The sequence below is a fragment of the Trichosurus vulpecula genome, chromosome 1 (genome assembly GCF_011100635.1).
Source record: "Trichosurus vulpecula isolate mTriVul1 chromosome 1, mTriVul1.pri, whole genome shotgun sequence".
NCBI classification, from domain to species: Eukaryota; Metazoa; Chordata; class Mammalia; order Diprotodontia; family Phalangeridae; genus Trichosurus; species Trichosurus vulpecula.
The window spans coordinates 2,244,124-2,268,233 of NC_050573.1; the positions used below are offsets into that span (position 1 = coordinate 2,244,124).

At 43.7% G+C, this 24,110-nt stretch overlaps 1 protein-coding gene across 3 annotated transcripts; it reads right to left on the bottom strand.

Annotated features, from left to right (window-relative positions):
• Window positions 1-1,403: 1,403 nt before the first annotated feature.
• On the bottom strand, window positions 1,404-16,387 carry LOC118834937 (zinc finger protein 135-like). Of its 3 annotated transcripts, none has more exons than XM_036742373.1 (5): window positions 16,226-16,387; window positions 14,850-15,005; window positions 10,562-10,688; window positions 8,994-9,089; window positions 1,404-3,694 (listed from the first exon to the last, which is right to left on the bottom strand). In XM_036742373.1, exons 2-5 carry the CDS (start codon window positions 14,880-14,882, stop codon window positions 2,376-2,378), a joined length of 1,575 nt encoding a protein of 524 aa, XP_036598268.1. In that variant the 5' UTR covers window positions 14,883-15,005; window positions 16,226-16,387; the 3' UTR covers window positions 1,404-2,375. The 3 variants fall into 3 exon arrangements, with proteins under 3 accessions (XP_036598268.1, XP_036598267.1, XP_036598269.1); XM_036742372.1 differs by having other exon boundaries at window positions 14,850-15,115; XM_036742374.1 differs by lacking the exons at window positions 8,994-9,089; window positions 10,562-10,688; window positions 14,850-15,005; window positions 16,226-16,387 and adding an exon at window positions 4,806-4,891.
• Window positions 16,388-24,110: the final 7,723 nt, after the last annotated feature.

Below are 24,110 nucleotides of genomic sequence, written 5' to 3' on the forward strand. Positions count from 1 at the left end.
ACTTCATCATATAGTCACGCCATCGCAGGACCGTTGGCGCCACCTCTGTGGGACAACATAGTACCAAATTCTTGAAGGCAAATTTAAATGAATTTACCAGAGGAAATAGACTTTAAAACTGTACTAGTGGAGGATCTCAGTTTGCTCTTCTCAGAACAAGATAAATCTAACCATAAAATTAAGAAGTTGACGAGATGAACAGAATTTTAGATAAGTTATATATAATAGATAACTGAAGACAATCGTATTTGAATAAAAAGGAGAACAATCATTAAAGAAAATGACAATATATTGAGCAATGATTAGGTGAAAATACATCTCTAAACACATAAATAAAAGAAATATCAGATCCATGAAATGGGCATGCAACTAAAAAAACTAGAAAAAGAACAAATTAAAAATCTCTCTTAAATATCAAAATAGAAATCCTGAAGATCAAAGAAGAGATTAAAAAAATGAAAAGTAAAAAGCAAAAACAAAACACTGAGTTAATGAATAAAACTAGGAGCTGGCTTTATGAAAATATAAACAACGTTGTTGAATTGGATTTTTTGAAAAAAGAAAATCAAGTTACTGGTATCCAAAAGGAAAAGAGTGAACACAGAATAAATGAAGACGAAATTAAAGCAATTAGTAGGAACTATTTTGCCTGATTATGGGCCAATAAAACTGACAATCTAAACAAAGTGGGTTGCATATTTACAAAAATATAAATTGTCCAAATTAACAGAAGAGGAAATAGTATGCTTAAATCCTGTCTTAAAAAAAGAAATTGAACAAGCCATAGATGAGCTCCTTAGGGTGAAAAAACCCAGGAACAGAAGGACTTACCAACAAATTCTTCTTCACTCGTTTCAGTCATGTCTGACCCCTCATGGCCCACTTGGGGTTTTCTTGACAAAGTTTCTAGGGTGGATTGTCATTTCCTTCTCCAGTGGATCTATTTTGTCAGGCAATCAGAGGTTAAGTGACTTGCCCAGGGGCTGGATTTGAACTCAGGTCTCCCTGACTCCAGTGCTCTATCCACTGAGCCACCAGTTGTCTACCAAACCTTTACATAAAAATCTCTATACTATGTAAACTAGATTTACAAAGAGGTAAGTAGTTCTGAACATTCATAATATAAATACTGTGTGTGACTGCTGCCTGATAAAGCATCTTTTATATTGCTGTATGTAAATAATGTGGACTTCCTTTTCTTTTTGAGACAATGGAATATAATTTCTAGTATCTCTAAACTGTACACAAAATGGAACAGTTTGAATAAAATCCTAGCTTCCAATTTTACCTTCCAAGGTGATTTTACATTTAAAAAGTTAAAAAAAAAAGGAATAGAAAAACTGAGTTAACAAAAGGGAGTCCTACCAAATTTCTTTTATTACACAGATATGTATGAGGGAGTGTGTTTATGTGTGTGGACTCATGTCTGTGCATGTGTGTTTGTTTCTTTGTGCATGAGTGCTTCTGTATGCCTTATTCAGAATGTCACTAACGAGGACCCTAGGAATTCTGGCAGCAGAATCAAATGAGCTAAAATGTACAAGGTGCTTGGCGCACAGTAGGTACATATAACCAGCCTTACCCCCTTTCCAGTCTTCTTACACTTCACTCCTCTCTTCCTCCTCCTCCTGCTCTCTGACCCAGGGTCACTGTCCTCCTGGCTTATGTTTAACCAAGACCTGATCTCCTGCCTCTGCCTTTCCAGTGGCTGTCCCCCATGCTGGGAACATTCTCTCCTTCTTGCTAGGGTGTCTTTAGCCCCACCCTTCTTGCTTTCCAGGTACATGGCTGTTCAAGGAGGACTAGCCCCTCTGGTGGGAGGCCTGGCTGAGCCCTTTCCACACTCCTTGGGTGTCCACCTCTCACCCAACTCTCCCCTATGGCCCCAAGAAGCTGTAGCATGCCCAGCAGCCACCCTTGCTAATCTGCCTCTGGCTAAGCCAGCTTGAGGGTTACTGAAAGGCCACAAACACATGGATGAGGGAGGGGGTGCCAACCCCAAGCACAAGAACAACCCCCCCCAGGAATAGCAGATGAGAACAATTTATTCAAACGGCCATGAAGGCAGCTGAAGCAAGCTCTGTGGAGGGCTTGGCGTTTGAGGAGACATGGAAGATGCCAAGGTCATCCAAGCTGCCAAGGGACCCCAACTCTAAGCCATGGTTGGGGAAGAGATGTTCTCTGCTTCTCCCCCTCCCTTCTCTTCCTCATTCTGCCTCCCTTCCCCATCCCATTCCCAGTCTGAGTGCTCTGCCCTCTTCCTCTCTGATTCTCCACACTGGGTATACTCATATGGTCTCTCTCCAGTGTGGATTCTCTGATGTTTAAGTAAAAGAGGCCTTCTGTTTAAAACCCTTTCCACACTGATTACATTCTTAAGGTTGCTCTCCAGTGTGGATTCTTCTATTTTTAACAAAACTGCGCTTATTTGTAAAAGTCTTTCCACATTGATTACATTCATAAGGTTTCTCTCCAGTGTGGATTCTTCTATGTGTAACAAGACTGTGCTTATGTGTAAAAGTCTTTCCACATTGATTACAATCATATGGTTTCTCTCCAGTGTGTGTTCTCTGATGTCTAATAAGAGAAGCCTTCACTCTAAAAGTCTTTCCACATTGATTGCATTCATAAGGTTTCTCTCCAGTGTGGATTCTTCTATGTGTAACAAGACTGTGCTTATGTGTAAAAGTCTTTCCACATTGATTACAATCATATGGTTTCTCTCCAGTGTGTGTTCTCTGATGTTTAATAAGAGAAGCCTTCACTCTAAAAGTCTTTCCACACTGATTACATTCATAAGGTTTCTCTCCAGTGTGTGACCTCTGATGTTTAATAAGACTAGTGCTTGTGATAAAAGCATTTCCACATTGATTACATTCATAAGGTTTCTTTCCAGTGTGCATCCTCTGATGTTCACCAACAGACTTCCTACGTCTGAAAGTCTTTCCACATTGATTGCATTTATAAGGTTTCTCTCCAGTGTGTATCCTCTGATGTTCAAAAAGACTGTCCTTCCATCTAAAAGTCTTTCCACAATGATAACATTTATAAGGCTTCTCTCCAGTGTGGATTCTCTGATGTGTAGTAAGACATTTCCGCCATATAAAAGCTTTTCCACATTGATTACATTCATAAGGTTTCCCTTCAGTGTGGATTCTCTGATGTACAGTAAGACTGTTAGATGATTTAAAAGCTTTTCTACATTGATTACATTCATAAGGTTTCTCTGCAGTGTGTGTTCTTTGATGTGCAATAAGATGAACTTTCTGTATAAAAGCTTGTCCACATAGATTACATTCATAAGGTTTCTCTCCAGTGTGGATCCTCTGATGTCGAGTAAGCATGCTCCATGATTTAAAACCTTTTCCACATTGATTACATTCATAAAGTTTCTCTGCAGTGTGTGTTCTCTGATGGGCAATAAAAGCCTTCTCACATTGATTATGTTCATAAGGTTTTTCCCCAAGGTGGATTCTTCTATGCATAACAAGACTGTGCTTACATGTAAAAGTCTTTCCACATTTATTACACTCATACGGTTTCTCTCCAGTTTGGATACTCTCAGGTGTTATGCAGACTTCTCTCCAATTGAAGGCAGAGGGACCATCACTTATGAATCTTTGCTTGGGAGTTTTTGCCACAGAAAGGCTTAGCTCTGTAGCAGCTTCCTTCATTTCCAGACTGATCTCTCCGTCTTAAAAAAAAAACAAACCAAGACTAAAACAAATAGACACTATACTTAGAAACATACATATTTATATCCCCTCTGGTCCACAGGCAGAACAAAATCTCAATTACTCTCTATTTCCCAGGTAAAGACAAACATCTCAAAAGGGAAGAAACAGTCATTTTAAAATGCCCTTAGCTCACATCTCAAAGATGACTGAATTTCCAAAGAACTTCATGCATTTTACAGTGGATCTCACAAAAACCTTGTCACACAGGCAGGGCCATCATTCTCATCACATTCACAACTCAGATCCACACCATGAGCTCAGAATAGCTGAGTGATTTGGCACAAAGCCCAGCAGTTAGGACTAGAATCCAAACCCTGAGATTGGTCTGCTCTGTCCACAGTACTTGACAAATTATCTCCACTTTCAATCTTTCTCTTACTCTTTCACCGTCAGCAATTTCAATCCTTTCTTCATAGATACAATGCCATTTGGTTCACATGTACTAAATATTCAAATTATTTCATGATCTATTCTACCAGGAACCATAACCTAAGCTCCCAGGGGATCACTTTGAATCTTATTTTTTCTGATAGATTATCTCAGTTCACATACAGAACACCAACACTTTTCTGTATTTAGCTGAGGCATGAGGGGTTTTGCTGTGACTAATCAATTTCTTGAGATAGACATTACCAATTTCTTTTTAAAAATTATCTTTAAACGGCTCTGCTCACTGAAACAAAATTAAAAGCCTTTCATAAAACACAATTTCTAAAAAAGCATGGCATTGCCCAGGTCTAAAATATGTTTCTGATATGGGAATTGGAGTGTATCACCCTTTGGTACAGAATTGGATGGCATGTTTCACTACTGGTCTTCTTGCACCCCTTCCTCTTTAAATGTTCACAAACCCCTTGAAAGATGGAGGCGATTGTCCAAGGGTTTTGAGCTAAAAATTTGTCAGTGGCACCTTAAGTGGTAAATAATTGTCCAATTTGGTTACAAAGATATTTATCTACTCAGACAAGAAGTATGTGCATGTTTCCACCTTAACAGGTGTGGTTTTGCAGTGATTCCAAACTATCATGATCAAGAATACATGGCTTTTGGGGATCATGCAGTAAATACCTTAAACTCTGACTGCTTCTGGCCAAGTACAACGATTCTTTTAGTTTCTCAACTTGACATCAAATTGTTTCCAAACTTCCAGGAAGGTTACACATTCATGTGCAAATGGTCACTGGCATGCAAAGACCCTCAGTGGCTGTCTATCATTGCACTGGAGTAGTTCTCTCCTTCTTGTTCTAATTTGTAGGCACATCTCATCAAACCTGAAATCACCAGATCAAGACCTCACTTGGGTTTGTACTCTTGCAGCAGTGAGAGCAAGCTATTGGAAAACCATCATCACCAGGATGCACAGTAGAGTCCATCACGAAACTGTCACGGACTACCACAAAAGTGCTACAAAAACAGACCTTAAAATGCCACTAACCCTGAGGTTGTTTTCTAATTCGAACTTCTGCTCTATTCATGTCACTCTTCTTCTATCTGGCAGCTTCTCAATGGACTTGGTTGGTAACATAGGTCACTCATTTCAGTGAATGTGTAGCCACTTTACCAGTGGTAGAAATAACAGAGTCATGTCTGAGGAAATCCTAACCTTCCAAAGTTTGTTTTGTATATAAACAGTAATTTAATAACAACAACAAAGCAATATTTGCAACTGACCTTCGACCATATTTGTCATTTAATGCAGTACTTGCCAAGAGCCCACAGGAAAACAAAATTTTAAAATAGTAATTAGCAATGACTTGTGAGTACTTAGAGGGTTAAAAAAATGAATTTCCAAGGCCTAGAAGGAGCTTGTCAAAATCACCTTCCATTTTGCACCTCATCCACGAGTGAGCATTTTCAACATATTCTGTTTAAAAAATGAGAATACAAGTGGTGGTACAGTGGACAGAATGCTGGGCCTTGAATCAGGAAGACCTGAATTCCAATGCCACCTCAGAAACTTGCCAGTCGGGTGACCCTAGGGAAGTCAGAAGACCTCTGTTTGCCTCAGATTTTTTTTATCTGTAAAATGGGCATAATTATACCATCTACTCCCTAGGGTTCTTGTGAGCATAAAAAGAAATAAGATTTATAAATGCAGGACACATAGTAGCTGCTGTATAAATGCTAGCTACTATTTTCATTTGATTTTGACTGTTTCTTCCCCAGTTCAGCTCTCCTTTTCTTTTTTTTTGGAGGGGGAAGGCAGGGCAATTGGGGTTAAGTGACTTGCTAAGGTCTCACAGTAAATGTGTCAAGTGTCTGAGGCTGGATTTGAACTCAGCTCCTCCTGACCCCAGGGCTGGTGCTCTGCTCACTATGCCACCTTGCTGCCCCTCTGCTCTCCTTATTAAAACTGTATTCTTGTCACTCGCTTTATTCTCCTATGTCCTTGTGAAACTAAGTGTATTTCCATTCCAAAACACTCACTTTCCCTTGTATCAGCATTAGTTTGTAAACTAGATTCTGAGCTCTGTGACAGCAGACACTATCTTTCGCCTTCCTTTGTAACCTCATGGCTTAGCATAGTGCCTAAAAGAGAAAGCATTTAATCTGTGTTTATTGATTCTCTGCCTGGGGCCAGGGCTGATAGCAGTCCCAGCCTCTACCTCCCTGCATTCTGGTCTCTCCCCTAGTTGCTGAATGCATGTTCAGGCCTCAGGCCAGTTTCTGTCCCTTTCTTGCACTCCATCACCTCCAAGTAGTTTCTTTAGTCAGGTTCTAACCCTGATGGAACCAGACCAGAACCAATATTGAAGATTACAGAGGCTTCTTCCTACGCTCCTGAAGGGTCTCCTGCTATAATGCACCTCTGGGTCTCTAACTCCCAGCTCTCTCAACTGATGTGGTGCTCACCTACATGAACCTGGCCAACAATTCTCCAAGAATGGGGACAGAGATTATCCACAGAGATTAGGAAAGGGACTTGGCCTGATGATTTATGCAAAGTTTAGTCTTGGAAGACTCCTGAATAAGGCAGCAGCCATCTCTCCGCCTCAGGTGCTGCTAATGTACAGAGAGAAAATCATGAAACCAGGCTGCCAGATCCACTACCAATTTAGGCTATGCAATCTCAGCTGGGCCCTCACTGGGGAAGGGCAATCCTTTGCCATCTCCCTGACTGACTCCCCGTGCTGCTCATCATAGCAGTTCTTCCAAATCTTTTCATTCATCCCCAATCCTCCTTCATGGCTTGCTACCACTCCCTCCCCAACCACTCAAGTGCTTTCTTATCCTCCTCATCTCACATAAATCAGATGTCTTCTTCTCCTTTTTGACTCTCCATATCACATGGAAAGACTATTCTTCTGCTTGCTAATGAAAATCCCCTTACATGTGCCAATGATCTCACTCTACCTCTGTATATTCCTCCTCTAGCATCTCCTTTCTTGTCACCAATTTTCACTCACTCCCACACTGATGACTCTTTCCCTATAACCACAAATAAAATCATTTCTTTCTAATCCTTAAAACACTCTCACTTGACCCATGCGCCCCCATGAGATGGTGTCCAATATCCTTCCTCCATTTTATGACTAAACAGTTTGAGATCCCCATTTCCATTTCGTGTCTCCAACTCCTTTCCCTGGCTTTCTTTGGAACTCTCACTCTTTTCTTTTTTTCTACCTTGCCACACCACCCAAGGTATCGTCACAATTAGACACAAATAATTATAACCATGTATAATTATTCTAGGCGTATTTCTATTTATCAGGTCTTCCTCCATCTATGCATGGCATCTTTCTTCATTTCTCCTTTATAGGTAATTTGGGTATTTATAATAGTAAAAAAGAAAGAAAGAAACGAAACTTTCTGCAAGCTCCCTACCTCTGAAATTTATTGTTCAAGTGAAACACATCTCCCAAAGGTACCAGTAATCTCAAATTGCTAAAATTCAGTGGCCATTTCTTAATTCCAATCCTTCTTGACTTCTCTGCAGGCTTCCACGCTCTCAGTCTCTCCGTTATTTTTGATCTTCCCCTCCCTACTTTTAAGCAACATAACTGTCTCTTGGTTCTCCTTCTACCACATCCAAAAGGAAACTCATTCTCTTTCCTCCAACCTTCCCATCTTCTTCCATTCCTAATGCTATCCAAGGCATCCTCCAAACAGTCCAGGCTCAGAAATGAAATGTCATGCCCTCCACATCAACTCCCACACACTCACTCCTGATGCCCACATTTAATCTCTTGGTAGAGTCCTCTTGATTCCACCTCTGCAGCATCATTTCATAGACCTCTTTCTATATCCATATTATTGATCACCTTCTTGGTTCAGACCCCTGTCACCCCATACCTCAGAGAGTGTCAGAGCCTGCTGGTTGGTCCATCTGCCTCAATTCTCCCCTCAGTCCCGTCTAATCCTCCATCCTGTTATCAAGTTCATCTTCCTTCAGTTCTCACCTGACCACATCATGATGTATTCAACAGCCTCCAGTGGCTCCCCAGCAAAATAAGAAATATAAAACCCTATGTGGGGCTGTGAAAGCATTTCATTTCCTAATCCTCACCTACATTTCCAATCTTTTTTCTGCCACCCTCCCATCTTCCATATATGTTATAATGCATTTGTTTGGGCCTCCTTCCTGTTCTGGGGACAGGTGATTCCCCCTTCAGACTCTGTGGAGTTTTGTTGCCATCCCTATTGCCTAGAATGTTCTTGCTGGCTTCCCTGAATCCCCAGCTAGAGCTCAACTCCCCCCATAAGCCTTTCCCTTAAATTCAGGGCCTTCCCTCTCTTGACTAGCTCCCATTTATCCTGACCATAGGGGGTTTCTACATAGTCATTGGCATGCTCCCTGCCCCACCAGACAGTGAGCTCCATGGGAGCAGGGGACATTTCTTGCATTGATTTATGTGCTCAGTCCTTTGTACAGGGTCTGGAACAGAGCAGGCACTTAGAAGTTGGTTGACCTGAAGAAGGTCTAGGAAAGAGCTCATAGAAGAAAACCTAATCCCCTTTACTACTCTCAGGAGAATTCCATGCCCCCAAATTCCAAACAATGACTTTTTTTTGGATCATATATTTATCCCTGGAAGGAAGGTGAAAGGCCATGGAGTCCAAACCCCTCTTATTACTGTTGGAGAAACTGAGACTCAGTGGTTCAGTGACTGACCCATGAAGCTGCTGCTGAGAAATATCTGAAAAAGAATTCCAAGTCAGGCCTTCTTCCCCCAGATCTAGCACTTGCTTCACCACAAGAACAAATAGCAGCCTCTTGTAATCCCACCTCTCATATATCTGCCTTCACTCACTCACCTGGACAGCAGCTCCTCAGGCCTTCTTGCTCCAGCATCCATGGGCCTTCCCTTTGCTCAAAGGAAGAGATCATGTCTTCTCTGGGAACTGGCAGCCCTGGGCATGGGGAGTCAGACAGAGATGAGCATGGAGACAAACTTGGCCTTTAGTTCTCTTTAGGGAAAGGTGTTCAGACCTAGAGCTGTTCCACTGTGAGATTTACACACATGAGCCTGTTCTCACCCATTAGTGATTACAATGCAGGTAACCCAAAGCAGGGTGTGCCCCATTATCCTTTTGTACAACCTGCTGTGAGAAAGAGCCAAACCTCTGCCCCCCATCCTGTCGAGTCCCATTCTCATGGAAACTCCTAAATCCAATGCAGGCTACAAAGGCTTATTATGCAAGACCAGCCTCAAGCGCCAGAAGGAGGATCCTTGACCACCCACCTTCTGCACTGTACCCCTCCCCTGTTCCTCACTCCCTGAAACCTGTAGAAGCCTTGTGTACTGCTCATTTGGGGCATCTTTGCCTCTTCAAGTGAGAGTCTCCTGTTGGCAAACTCAAGAAACCCTAGTCGGTCCAAATTCTATTTCTAGGCCAGTCTCTTATTCCTGGCAATGCCAGGGTCATGTAAGCAAGGACCCCAGGGTGGTTCCCAGGCCTCCTGGAGGATAGTCTGATACCATTTCTTTTGTGAGCTTTGGGGAGAAGTGTGGGAGAAGATCAGGGAACCAGGATGGAGTCAGAAAATCTGGTCTTGATACACCTTCTTCATAGAAGGATGGACTCATTGCACACTTTCCATTCTCTAGAAATTAGAGGCAGCTGATGGTGCTGTGGAGACAGCCCTGGGCCTAGAGTGAGGCATGCCAGGGTCTGAATCCAGCCTCAGACAGTTACTTAGCTGTGTGCCACAGGACAACTCACATAAACTCCATTTGCCTCAGTTTCCACAACTGTCAAATGGGGAGAATAGTATCACCCAATTGTGAGGATAAAGTGACATAATATTGTAAAGAAAGCCCCAGGCCCAGCACCTGGCAAATACTAAGGGAGAATAAATGCTTCTTCCCTTCCCTTCCTTTCCTACCATCTGTGCTGGAATTTCAGGGCAATAGGAAGGAAGATTAAAGACGAACTCACTATACGACGGACGAGTAGAAATTGGGAGCTACAAAGTGATGCTGTTAAAAAGAAGAATATTCCAGATCCCAGACCCATCCCAGAGAGGACAGGCTTGTAAGGAAAAGCCTCCTGAGCAGCTTTCAGAGCCTTGGCAGACAGATTTCATGGCCAGGTGGGGCTTAGGCCAAATGACCCCTGACATTAGTTCCAGGTCTGAGATTCTTCCACACTAATTTGAAGCTGCCTAGAAGAGGTTAGAGACAGCTTCAGGAGCAACAAGGAAACCCTCAGGTTCCTGTCACACAATGCACAGACTTTCTACAGGAAACACCAGGCAGCAGGACAGGAGAGCAACGCTGTTCTCTCTCTAATAACTGATCAGTGCTCCATACCCTGCACACCAGTGGATGAAGATATTACTTTGACTGCAGACTCAGCATAACCAGAGGAAGTGTCCTTACCCAGGGAGAGCAGGTTCTGGGCATTCTCCAGCATGACCCGCTTGTACAACTCCTTCTGAGCATGGTCCAAGAGGCCCCACTCCTCCTGGGTGAAGTCCACAGCCACATCCTTGAATGTCACCAACCCCTAAATCATTAAAAGTCATGGAATGTAGAGCTGAAGGACACTTCAGATTTTAATAGTCCAACCCTCATTAAATTCACAGAACAAAACTGAAGCCCAGAGAAGGGATTTGCTGAAAAGTCAGACCCTTTATGAGAATCAGAGTCAACCTCTAAAACCAGTCATTAAGAGGCCAACTGGGTTTTCAGAAAAGCATTTTCCATGATCAGTTGGAATAAAACTGAGGAGTATTTTCTTCTGAAATGCATCTTCTTGTGGAATCAGGGAGAAAGTTTGTGTTTGATCAGTGAGGGAGGTGGATGTGTGGGGGAGCATGAGAGAGGATGATGGGAAATATCTTCCTCATCAGAACTGACATAAGTGATTTATGATTTTTTAAAACATTACTTTTTTAATCTCTTATATGCATATCCATGGTAAACTCTAGAATTTATATCATTTCACGTTGAATGGAGATGTAGGAAGATTTACTTAAATCGAAATGACACAGAGACCAAAGCAGAGAACTTGTGTATCAGGGGAAGGGAAACCTCAGACCAAATTAAAATATTATATGTATATACATATGACTATCAACACACATGCACATGAATGTATGACAACATTTTATATAACAAATAAACCTTATATGAACAAAATAATTTGCATTTTATCTCTTCCACAAGAATGTGAGCTCCTTAGCATGAGGGACACAATTTCCCCCTTTTTTTAAAATTTATTTAAAATTCAGGGAACAAAGAAGCATTTCTGTAAGAGTATAATAAAAAAGAGGATTGCTCATGAAACTGCAAATCTCCCATGTATGACTTGGTATTCCTTGAAATGTACAGAAATTATCGTGGAAAATTCTTTTCTTTCTCTCTGCCCTTACCCCAACCCTAGAGATGGCTACAATGTGAATGCACACACACACACACACACACACACACATATATAATTTATATGTCTCTGGGTATATGCATACGCACACACATATATACATGGAACATTATTCCACACATACCACCGTTTGTCAGTCCTTTCTCTGGATACAGATAGCATCACTCTTTACACGCCCTTTATTTTTCATTTGTGTCCTTAGAATACTCAAAATGACTCATGTGCTCAAACTCTTCTGAACACAATATTGCTGTCACTGTATACAATGTTCTCTTGGTTCTGCTCACTTTGCTCTTAGTCACTTTGTGCAAGTCTTTCCAGGCTGTTCTAAGACCACTGAGCTCATCCTTTCTTACAGCACAGTAGCATTCCATCACAACCACACACCACAACCCATTCAGCCTTTCCCCAAATGATGGGGATCCCTGCACCTTCCAGTTCTTTGTCACCACAAAGCAAGTTGCTGTCAACATCTCAATCACATTCAAAGTCACAATTGCTGTCTGTGAATTTCTTTCCATCTCATTTTTACTCATGATTTTCCTTTCTGCCCTCTCTTTTTACCCTATTGCTTTTACTTTATCTTCTCCCCCCACCCTCCTGGCCCCCAATTCACCCAAACCTCCAAGAGTCACCCATTTCCTTCCCCCCAATTTCAGCCCACAAGGTCTCCAAAAGTCCCCCACCTCTCCCTGACCCTCCTAAATCCCAGTCCACACACCCCTCGGAAATGTCCCTCCCCCATCCTGTTCCCCAATTTTCTCACCTCTCTACATGTTCAGAAGACTTGTACATCCTTTCCCATGTAGATGCTTCTTTTTCAACCCAGATGAGGGTATGGTTCCAACATTAGCAGCCCTCCACCCCTACTTGCGTCCTCTCTACGAGGTCTTTTTCACTCTCCCTTTTTCCAATATCGTTTTTCCCTTTCAACTTTCCCTACACAGGTATTTTTTTTTTATCATCACCCCATCATACAGAACTCAGCCACCACCTGTCTTTCAAACTACCTCAGGAATGATGACAATTATAAGAATACTGATAACTTTTTCATATATAAATGATACTAAAACAGTTTGACCTTCATGGGGCCCTAATAGTCAGGCTTTAATGATTTCCTGATATTTCTTCTGCATATTTTATATCGAATTTTCCAATGAGTTTTGCTCTTCTTGTTCCAAACCTGACAGTCTCTCAATTCATCAAACAGGTATTCTTTCCCATTCAGGATCATACTCACTTTGCTGGCTAAGTTATTCTTGAGTGCAACCATAGCTCCTTTGTTCTTTGAAATCTAATGTCCCCAAGCCTTCAGTCTTTGAGAGTGGAATCTGCCAGTTCTTGGGAAATCCTAAGTAGATTTCCACTTTATTGAAATGCTTTCTTTTTCTTGTTGTTTACAAGATTTTCTCCTTACCCTGGGAGTTTTGAAACTTGGCTATGACATTCATGTAAGTTTTCCTCTTGGCATGTCTTTCAGGTGGTGAGCAGTAGAAGTTTTTCTATTCTGCTTTCCCTCTTGTTCTAGAACTGAAAGGGCACTTTTCCTTAATTTGAGTGAAAAGTCTGTGTGAAGCTGGCAGTTGCACGGCATTCTGGGGAAAGCATTTATTGTGATCACTTGAGAGAGAACAAAGTTAAAGCAAAGATCTAGTTTGTTTCCTGAATGGCTGAAATAAATAAAGTCTGATCTGGAAGAGGATTCTAAAGACCTATTCACTGGAACAGACAGTGTTGTTACACTGAGGGCTGCAGGGTGCTCCACAGATGATGTGTCATAGCCAAGACAGCTCATGCCTTTCCTTACTGAGTGCTTTCATTTGTCTATGATGTACATTCCTTAATTATAAAATTAATTACCTAGAAATAAAACTATGATGGAGAAGGGCAAGCTAGGTGGCAGAGTGGACAGAGCACTGGTCTTGGCATCAGGAAGATACCATCTTCCTAAGTTCAAATCTGGCCCTAGAAATTACCAGCTGTGTGACCCTGGACAAGTCACTGAACACTGCTTGGCTCACTTTCCTCATTTGCAAAAGGAACTTGAGAAGGAAAAGGCAAACCACTCAGTATCTTTGCAAGAAAAATCCCAAACAGTTTATAAAGTCCTGAACACGAGTGAACAAGGATGATGGAGTGGGGGTAGAGGGGGTGTTCCATCATTTGTTAAAAATAAAAGCAATATTCAATTAACCTGGGATTTGCTTGAGCTATTTCATCAGAAAATTCACCCAGGGAGAATTACAGAAACTTGGTAGAACAAGAGTCAAGAGGAGGAGGAAGAGGCCTACTGATGGGCCATATAAAGGAGTGGCTGGCCAGGTTTGAGAATATGAGAGAAACCATTCATTGAGGACCCCTACTCAAACAGCATTAGTCAGTTCTTTAGGATTTTATAAGGGGTAATGATTGTTGTAATGCTTTTAGTATATTCATCTAGTCAGTCCCCAAATACCAGGTCTAAGAATAAGCAGTGTATTAATGCATACTTTGTACAAGTCACAGAGGCATATGGATTCCAATAGAAGGGCCCCAGAATAGGACTCCAATTTAAATGCAGTAATAGGGAAACAGGAGTGTGTGTGTGTGTGTGTGTGTGTATGTGTGCGTGTCTGTGTGTGTATGTGTGTGTGTGTGAATGTCTGAGGTAAAAATCACAAGCTCTCTTTATGACACATTGAATTTCAGACGTCTATTGGTCACGCAGTTTGAGATATCCCTTAGGAAATTAGACATACAAGACTGCAGGTCAGCAGAGAGACTGAGGCAGGAAGGGTCCATTTGAGAACCATCAGCACAGAGATAGTGATGACATGGATGGCAGCTGATGAAATCACCAAGGAAAGTAGTATAGAGGGAAAAGGGAAGAGGACCAAGGACACCTATGGTCAGAGGGTTTGATCTCAGGAAGATGCAGAAAAGACAGACAAGTAGTCAGACAGGTCAGAGGAAAACCAGGAGAGAGTGGGGTCCTAAAAGCCCAGAGGGAAGAGAGTATCATGGAGGAAAGAGTGATCACCAGGGTCAGAGGCTGGAAAGAGGTCAAGGAGAATGAGGATGGAGGTCACCTCTGTGGTCTCAAAAAGAGAAGAGCACAGAAGAGTAGGTGAGGGGGAGGGGCCTTTGAAGGTGAGAGGGGGCACTGTTGTTACTGCCTGAATCAATTGCATGCCTGTTTTTGAAAAGAAATGCTCCAGGAGGACCACACTCAGGGCTTCACAGACCATCCTCTATGTCTGTGGCAATGGCCTCACTGGCTGATGTCTGTGCACAGACTGCACTCACCTGGGGAGGGGGGCTGCTGCTCCCAGGGGCCATTCCCTCTGGCTCCAGGCTCCCTGCTGGGGCCAGGCCTTGGTCCTCTGCAGACTGAGCTGGGCAGAGAGAAGGATCCCAGAGGGGGAGAGGTCTTGCTCTTCTCTTCCCAGGCAGCAGGCTGGCCTACAGGGATTTACAGGGTGAGGCCCCACAGGAGTCACAAAGGCCCTGGCCCTGCCCTCAGGTGAGAGACTCCACCCTATAGAGGGAGGCAGGATGCTGGGAGGGTCAGGCTGGAAATGAAGAAGGTCTAAACACTAAGACTACTTCCTCCCCTTCTTATTCCTTCTCTTCCCTTCCCTCCCCCCATTCTCCCACAGAGACCCAAGAGGCACAGGGGGCTTGGGACCCAATTCCGAGCCTCAAGGACTCCTCAGTCAGATCTCTCCCTCCAAGTGGTCCTCTGCCCTCCCTACATCCCCTCTCCCTGACTCACATACACATTGTATAAACTACAGAGTGACTCCTGGATCTACGAGGGAAACTGAAGAAGGTTGAGGAGGGAGCCACCAGGGAATGATCTGGGGAAGCCTGAGGCTGGGAGACAAAATCCAGTCTCGCATGAAGCCCCCTGGCAGGGGGCATGAGCAGTGGAGCAGGAGGCCTGGGGAAGGGAAGCAGGGGTGGCGTCTGGGAGGCAAGACAATCTCACAAACTTATGGAGGAAGATCAGGGACACTGGAGCGACTAAAGGGCTCCAGGGGGACACTGAGTCTGGGGAGGCAGGATGACTGTGTCCTGAGGTGTAACTAGGGGCTGGGGAGGATTGTAGGGACCTCCTGGGAGAGCTTAGGCTTGGAATCCCTAAAGGGAAAGTGGAGACAGGGAGCCACATGCCTAGGATCTGACAGGGAATCAGCCACAGAACCCTGGGTGCAGATAAGGCAGACCAGGGGAGTGCTTTGGTAACTGTGTCCAAGACTGGGTAGGCAGGTGGAAAGGTAGGATTCTGGGATCTCCAAAGGAGCTGGATCTGAAGACGAAACAAGGGAATTTCTAACCAGGAGGTTAGAGATTAGGGGACAGGGAGGCAGGACACGTGTGGCCTCATAGGAAGGCTGAAATCAGGACACCAGGAACCCTAGGAGCAAAGTCTGAAGTCTGGAAAAGTGTTATCCAGTAATAAATCTGTGGAAGGTGAGCCAGGAATTTAGGGAGTGAGGGGGGTGTCTGGAAAAGATCTAGAGGCAGGGAGCTCATCCGGCAGCCAGGCTGTGAAGGAAGGTGTGCTCCTGGCAGACCTGGCGGACACTCACCATGTGGTCAGAGGAGGAGAAGGAGACCGAATTGCCTGGGCAGCCAGAAGAATCAGGAAATATGGCGGGGCTCTGGCTCAGACTTACCGGGGTTCTGCAAGCACAGAGCTGGCGTCCAAAAGGCAGAGTGATCTCGGCTCCAAAGAAAGGCAGAGCGAGCTTGGTTCAGAGGGAAGCCAGAGAGATCTCAGATCTAGGGGAAGAAAAGGGAGATTTGAGATAAAGGTAAAACAGAGCAGTCTCAGCTCAAAGACCTCCATTTTTTGTCCAGCCCACTCTGGGAGGGTTTTTCCTATTCCAATAGCACCACTCTGTCCAGCCCCCTGAGGTCTAGGAGGGCGGGGTCTTTCCTCCACTCACACCAAGGGTTAGGACTCAGAGACCCCACCCACCTCTCCCCCCACACACCCCCAAGCCCTGCCCTCCATCTCATCACATGGAATGCCTTCTCCAGTGCTAGGATCCTCTCCTCTGCCTCCAAACTCCACCTGGGCCACCACCCACCAGGCTGCCCATCACTGAGAGCTCCTCCTCTCCAGTGTCTCCTCCCCCTCCTCTCTTCCCTCCCTCCCAGACTCACCCCCTCTTCCTCCTGAGCAGGAAGCCTGCCAGGGTAAAAGTGTAGCAGCAGACTAAGTCAATGATGGACCCTATGCTTTGAGGAGCGGGGCCACAAATAGGCCTTGGGAAAATTGGGATGCTATATACTGTTTGTAACTGTAAATCTAGATTGGATTGGACTGAGTTCTCCCCCGGTAACTGTGATGTTTGACCTTCTACAAGGAGACCAGATGTTAAGGCAAAATAGACTTAAAATTGGGCATTATTAGGAGCTGTAAGAATAAAAGATAATTAGGTCAGACTGACTCGATCTTATTGGGGGTGAAGTCTGTTCAGGGAAGAGGAGTACGTGCTGTATGGGGGCTGCTGAGCCCTTTTCAGGGCTGCTCTCTATCTTTGGTGTCCATTCGGTCCACCTAACTCACCTGTGGCTCCAAGAAGCTGTAGCAAGTGCACTGGCCACACCCCTGTAAACCATCTCAGCAGAGAGGAGAAACCAGGTGGAGGTAAACTGAGGGTTCTCAAACCCATCAGTGAGTTAGGGGGGTGTCTACCCCAGCCACATGAAGACTTCCCCAGTGGAATGGGTGGATGAGAACAATTTGTTCCAACAGACATTAAGGTGGCTGACGCAGGCTCTGTGGAGCACTGAGAGCTTGGTTAGACATACAAGATGCCAAGGTCATCCACCACTCATCTTGATTCCATGTAACATCTATGGAAGAGAGAGTGAGGCCTATGACTTTGTGTGGCTCAGCCTCACTTAAATCCAATTTGCAAGTGAGTCAAAAGACATCACCCACACCATTTTACCATTTTTACTTTTCTCTGAGTACTGTGGTGATAGGCAAGTGAGAAACCAGGAGGCCAGGATACACTGGGTGCTATAAGAAGGCACCTGCACACAGGTGACCCAGGATATCTGGTCATCTTTTCACTGGAATCAGCTGTGGAATTTGGCAGCCACCTGGGTGTCTGAGGAACCTTTTAAGGCCCTCACTCCTCACCTCCTGGTGTGATGAAGGGGCCAGAAAAGGTGCCCTAAAAATTGTCTGCTTACCCAACCCTGGCCTGATTACCGTAGCCGGTAGGGATCCCACCCTTCAGTCAAAACATACAAAAAAAGGTACAAAAACTGCAAAGATGATTCCACTAACGTATCAGTGTGTGGAATTTTCACACACTTATGGACAACACAAATTTCAGTAGACCTGAAAGTTGAACAGCTCTTGTTTCAAGAGGATTCAGCAGATATCACAATCAAACAGCAGCCCTGAGTGAAATGAAGCTGGCAAAGGAAGGCCAGTTTGCAGAAGCTGGAGCTGGATACGGGGTTTTCTGAAAATAAGGGGGAAATTCGGTGAACAGGAGCACTGTGCAGCTGGTGTAGGTTTGCCATTGATACTAATCTAGTCAACAGGCTTGTATGCCCACCAAAGGGAATGAATGACAGGCTCCTGACAATGTAATTGCCACTGGCAGGAAAACATCAGGCCACCAGCATCAGTGCCTATGCTCCCACCATGATGAACCTGGAAGAGGTGAAAGAAAAATTTTCAGAAGGCCTGGAGACACTCATCATCAATCTGCCAAAACAAGACAAGCTGATATAATTCTGGATGACTTTAACACTAGAGTAAGCTGAGACTAATGGCAGAGAATCCTTGGGAGTAATGCTGGAAACAGCAACAGCAATGGTCATTTACCATTAAGACTTGTGCATCTCATGACCTTCCCAGCACCAAAACTTTCTTCCTTTTACCTAAACCCAATAAAACTTTGTGGATGCACCCTTGCAGCAAACATTGGCATCTTAGAGACTGTGTGATTGTAAGGAGAAGAGACTGTAGCCAGAATGGACTTTGTTTTCTTTGAATGACTCAACTTGCCTCGTTGAGCTTCCCTGGACGCTGGGGCTTGCTCTTCCGGGGCAGGACCAGAGCTTCCTGTGTGATGAGTCGTGGGGCTGGCTGAGGGGAAGTGTGTTAACGTGGTCTACGCTAGGGGGAAGGGCCAAGTCAAGAACCAATCGGCCCTGGTCGTTCAGGCGGCGCTTGATGATATCAAAAACTCTATTAGAGGGGAGAGGACAGCTTGAAGATCCTCCTTTCCTTTTCCGCTTGGAGCCAGAGACACCTACAGCCGAAGCTGAGCTGCCAGTAGCAGAGCTGACTAGAGGCTAGTGGGTAATCTTCTTACCGTAGAGGGGAAGCATGTATACGATTTTGTCTTATACCATCTCGCTTCTCTGTGGCCTCCTGGTTACTCTTATAAGGCGGACTTATTGGGCCTGGAAGCTTTTGATGAAAATATCAAAATGGGGACGCTGGTTTGTGGGCTTGTTATTGTGGAGTGTAAATATATGCTTTAGTTCTCCTGCCTTCTGCCTAGAGAATTCCTTATATCTTGCGGTTCCGGACCTTTTAGGCACATATGAGATTCTCTTTGAAATCATAAATTCTGCCTTCCTAATATAGAGACAGACAAGATGTGAGACTGACAAAGGCAACGTGTGGCACAGAGTGCTGGACCGATCATAGACTGATCCTCTCCAAACCACGTATTTGCCTCCAACAAAAGCATCAATCCCAGGGCAAGATGACTAGCAGAAGACTTACTGTCAACAGATTAGAGCTCTTCTCTGAGCAGGAACAGTTTGGTGGGAAAGTTGAGCAAACACAGAGTTGGTAGCAATTGAACAGAATAGGAGTGGGAAGCTTTCAGAGAAGTGGTGCACAGCACTCCATTTACTCATGTGGATCAGAACAGGAACAAACATCAAGACCGGTCTGATGAAAATGATGGGGAAATTCAGAAGCTGCTAAATGAAAAACAAGATCTCCACAGGGGTTCCCAGCAGGGTACTTCATCCAACTCTAAGAATGCAACATTTGACTCCATCAAAGCAAAGTAAAAGTGGAGCTCAGAGAGATGCAGTATTCTTGGCTCATTCTGAAGGCACAGGAAATTCAGTTTGGCACTTACAGTAACAATATACAATGCTTTCATGATGCCCTGAAGGCTCTTTGTAGGCAAAAGATATATGCTGCAGCTCACCTATTCACTGCCACCTTAATTACTGATAAAGACAGGATCCTGGAGAGATGGGCCAAATGTTTCCATAGTGTTCTCAGGAGACTTTCACCAATCAGAGGTATCAGTCCTTCTTGAACACATTTTACACCCTTAGGGTGTATGAATCAGAGAATGATAATCTAGGTAAAACAGAAAGAGGAGATGGACAATGAAAAGAGAGAGAGAAATCCCATGTTGGAATGGGAAAGAAAAAGGGATGGAACTCAAAAGCTACTGAACAGGATAAGTTGAATGGGAAGAGAAAAAGAGAAATCTACATGAGAAACTGAGAGGGAAAATGAGAAGTAAGAAACGTAGAATGAGATGAAAGCAGGAGAAAGAAGCACATTTCTGGAGAAACGAGTTAAAAGATATGGCATCTTCTAAATGGGACCACGAAGGAATATGCCTATTTCTTTGCAACACATGAAACTTCTTTGAAAACCACCAGGGCACAGAGATACTGCAAACAAATATAAAAAGGCAGAAAAAATCAACATATCCTTTTATTCCATAATGAAATAACAATGATAATTAGTTCAGGGACCATAAGCAAAAAAAAAAAATAATACAAACCCAAATGGTAGAATGGGAAAGTGGCGAATGTTAGAGAAAAGTGGAAAAATTGGGACACAAATACATTGTTGGTAGAATTGTAAAATGATCCAAACATTTTGGAGAGCCATCTGGAATTATGTGGGCATAGCAATACTTAGTCTATTTGTAAACATGATTAAGGAAAAAGGAAAAGAGCATACATGTTCTAAAATGTTTGTAGGAGCTCTCTTTGTGCGGGCAAAGAACTGAAAACTTCAGAGATGCCCATCAATTTGGGAATAGCTGAAGAAATTGTGGTATATGATTGTGATGGAACACTACTATGCTATAAAAAATAATGACCTCGAGATTTTAGAAAAACATGGGAAGTGGGAAATGGCAGAACCAAGAGAACAATTTATACAGTAACAGAAATATTATTTTAAGAATAACTTTGAGTGAAGAAGTTATTTTGTCTATTACAAACACCCAAATTAGCTATAGAGGACATATAAAGACAGATGTTATCTGCATCCAGAGAAAAGAACTGATAAATAGAAGTACGTAGGGAATAACTTACATACACACACCTATTTATGCCCAAGGGCAGCCATTTCTAGGGCAGCAGGGTTTGGAGAGGGAAGAATAAAAGAAAAAAACTACATCATAATTTTGTTGTACATTTTAAAGGAATAGCAGCTTGTGCACGGTGGATTTGCAGTTTCATGTAAATCATGCTTAAGCTTGGAATCCCTAGAGGGAAACTAGAGACAGGGAGCCACATGCCTGGGATCTGACAGGGAACCAGCCCCAGGGCCATGGCTGCAGATAAGGGGGACCAGGAGATACCTTTAGTTACTTTGTCCAAGCCAGGGTAGGCCCGTAGGAAGGCATGATTCTTGGATCTCCAAGGGGGCTGGATCTGAATGCAAGACAAGGGAATTTCTAACCAGGAGGTTAGAGATTAGGGATGTCAACCTGAAAGTTGGTTAAAATAGGCAAATAAGCTAGGTGATATGTAAATTCATATTGTTTATTCCCTTAAAGCCAGCGAATGCGTACATGTATGGAGCCAGACAAAATCTGACTACCTGAACAGAAGAATGAGAAGGTTTAAATACATTTTTAAAACAGTTGCAACTCAGCATACCTGGGTTACTCAATCTTATGATGCCCATCTATGTTTAACCATGACAAAAGAAAAGGATTTTCCTCAATTGAATAGGTAGTAAATACAATAAGATAAGAGAGTTGACAAAGGGTCCATTGAAATTATGACCCAGCGTTTCTGTGTTTAATTTACTATTAACATTCCCTAACATAGTATATACCCATAAAATATTAAGCAAGATAGTTTCTTGGGTTGAGGGTCTCATCCTTAATGGCTAATAGAGGAAAGGATGTTCTTAAGTCAGCCCGATCTGGTCTTGTTGACATAGGAAGAGGCATTCTCTGAGTAAAGGGAACAAAGAGGTTGTTTGTTTAAGCTGGTTAATCAGTTCAGTTTCTTCCTCTGGTTAATCAGTGCAGGTTCTGGCCCTTATTGAAGTTACAAAAATGATGTTAAATGACCATCGGGGGACAGGGAGACAGGGCACTTGGGGCCTGACAGGAAGGCTGAAATCAGGACTCCAGGAATCCTAGGGGCAAAGTCTGAAGTGTGCAATAGTGTTATCCAATGATAAATCTGGGGAAAGTGAGCCAGGAGTTTAGGAAGTGATGGAAAAGATCTAGGGGCAGGGAGCTCATCCGGCAGCCAGGCTGGGGAGGAAGGTGTGCTCCTGGCAGACCTAGAGGACACTCACCATGAGGTCAGATGAGGAGAATGAGACTGAATTACACGGGCAGCCAGTAGAACCAGGAAAAATGGTGGGGCTTTGGCTTAGACCTACCTGGGACCTGCAAGCACAGAGCTGGGTTCCAGCAGGGAAAGATATCTCAGATCTAGGAAAAGAAGTGAGAGGTTTGAAGTGAAGGTAAGGCAGAGCAGTCTGGGCTCAAAGACTTCCTCTTTCTGTCCAGTCCCTGCTGTGAGAGTCTTCCTTTTTCCAAGAGTACCGCCCTGTCCAGCCCATGAGGTCTCCAGGATGGTAGGGCCCTTTCCTCCAATCATACACAGCTCTAAGACTCAGAGACTGGCCTGCTTCTCCCCCCAAGCCCTGCCTTCTATCACATGGAATGCCTTCTACAGTGCAAAGACCCCCTCTCCAGTCCTAAACTCCTCCCAGGCCTCCAAACTCCACCCAGAGCTCAAACTCCACCTAGGCCACCACCCCCCAGGCTGCCCATCTCTGAGAGCTCCTCCTCTCCAGTTTCTCCAACCCCCCCCCTCCTCCCTCCCTCCCAGACTCACCCCCTCCTCCTCCTGAGCAGAAAGATTGCCAGGATAAAAACGTAGCCCAATACTACCTGAAAGTGATACTCTAACTCCAGAGGGAGCGCCAGTCTTGGAAGTGAAGATGGTCTGAACAGGAAGACTACTTCCCTCCTTCTCTTATTCTTTCTCTTCTTTCCGCCTCCCTTCCCCTCCCCATCCTTCTATAGACACCCAAGAGGCACAGGTGGCTTTGGAATCACAGGTGGGATGAGACCAGTCAGAGACTCAGTGGCCCCAGAGTCAGAGCTGTCCCTCTAACTGGTACTCTGCCGTCCTTGGACTGAGAACCAAGGATGAACAACATAATTTAAGTAATAGTAGCTGCCCTGCTGGGGACCAACTGGCCAGTTCCAGTTGGACAATGCTACAGTTACCTCCCTCCCCCTCCATCTTTCCTTTCTCCATCCCCTCTTCTTCCTCCCTTCCCTCTTCCTTTTTCTATCCCTCCTTCCTTCCTCTGCCATCTTTCCTTTCTCTATCCCCTCTTCTTGCTCCCTTCCCTCTTCTACCTTTCCTTCCTTCCTTCCCTCCTTCCTTTGTCCCTCCCTTCCTCCCTTCCTCTGTCACAAGGAGTTATACCATTACATGTGGGAGTTCTGTCCAAAGGAGTATAAATTTTGATCTTTTAAATCTCCAAAGATCTTGAATTTTGGGAACTGGATTTTTTTCTTTCCTTCTAATTTATTCTGTCATTAAAAAAAAAAAAACTGTGACAATTAACGGTCATCTAACTGTTAAACCTGAAAATTTGGTTGAAGGAAACAAACAAGCTAGGTGATAGAAAAATCCATGTTGTTTACTATTTTCCCTTAAAGCATAGCTAAGCTAGCTCACTGGTACATACAAGCATAGGCTCTGGCTGTCTGAACAAAGGAATTAGGAAACTTATATACGTTATTTTAGCAGAGCTAGCAAGCCTGAATTACCTCACGTTTATGGCCCCCATGTATGTTTAACCATGATACAATAGGAGGATTTTCCTTAATGGAAAATATTAAGTTAATATTAAGCGAGGTAGTCTCTCTAGGGCTTAGGGTCTCATCCTTTAATGGCTAACAGGGGTAAGCTTTGTTGACAGTGGTAAGGGTATTTCCTGAGCAAATTTTTAGAGAGAACAAAGAAGCCCAGGTCCTGGATCTTCATCCAGTTACTCATTAATTCAGGCTCTGGGTCTAGTTGAAATTAAAAATGATATAAAATAGTATAATATTTTTCACATTTCCTCCTTTTGGTCAAAGGTAAGCTGAAAGCTTCACCTGAAGACCAATTAAGGTATGGAAAAGCCTCTATCTTCCTCAGGGGTGAAGTTCTAAAAATCTTTATCTAGGTGGATGCAGGTTTTTTTTTTCTTTCTGTAGTTGGACATCTCCAGAGATGGACATTAATTGTAAACTAATTGTAAACAAGCAGAGGGAGCAAGTT

Excerpts from the sequence above, each read along its gene's own strand:
- LOC118834937 (XM_036742373.1), bottom strand. The coding sequence starts at position 14,882 with ATGGCCCCTGGGAGCAGCAGCCCCCCTCCCCAG. Across the intron at positions 10,689-14,849 it reads GCAGCAGCCCCCCTCCCCAG|GGGTTGGTGACATTCAAGGA; the intron begins GTGAGTGCAGTC and ends TTAATGATTTAG. Across the intron at positions 3,695-8,993 it reads CCTGAGGAGCTGCTGTCCAG|ACGGAGAGATCAGTCTGGAA; the intron begins GTGAGTGAGTGA and ends TTTTTTTTTAAG.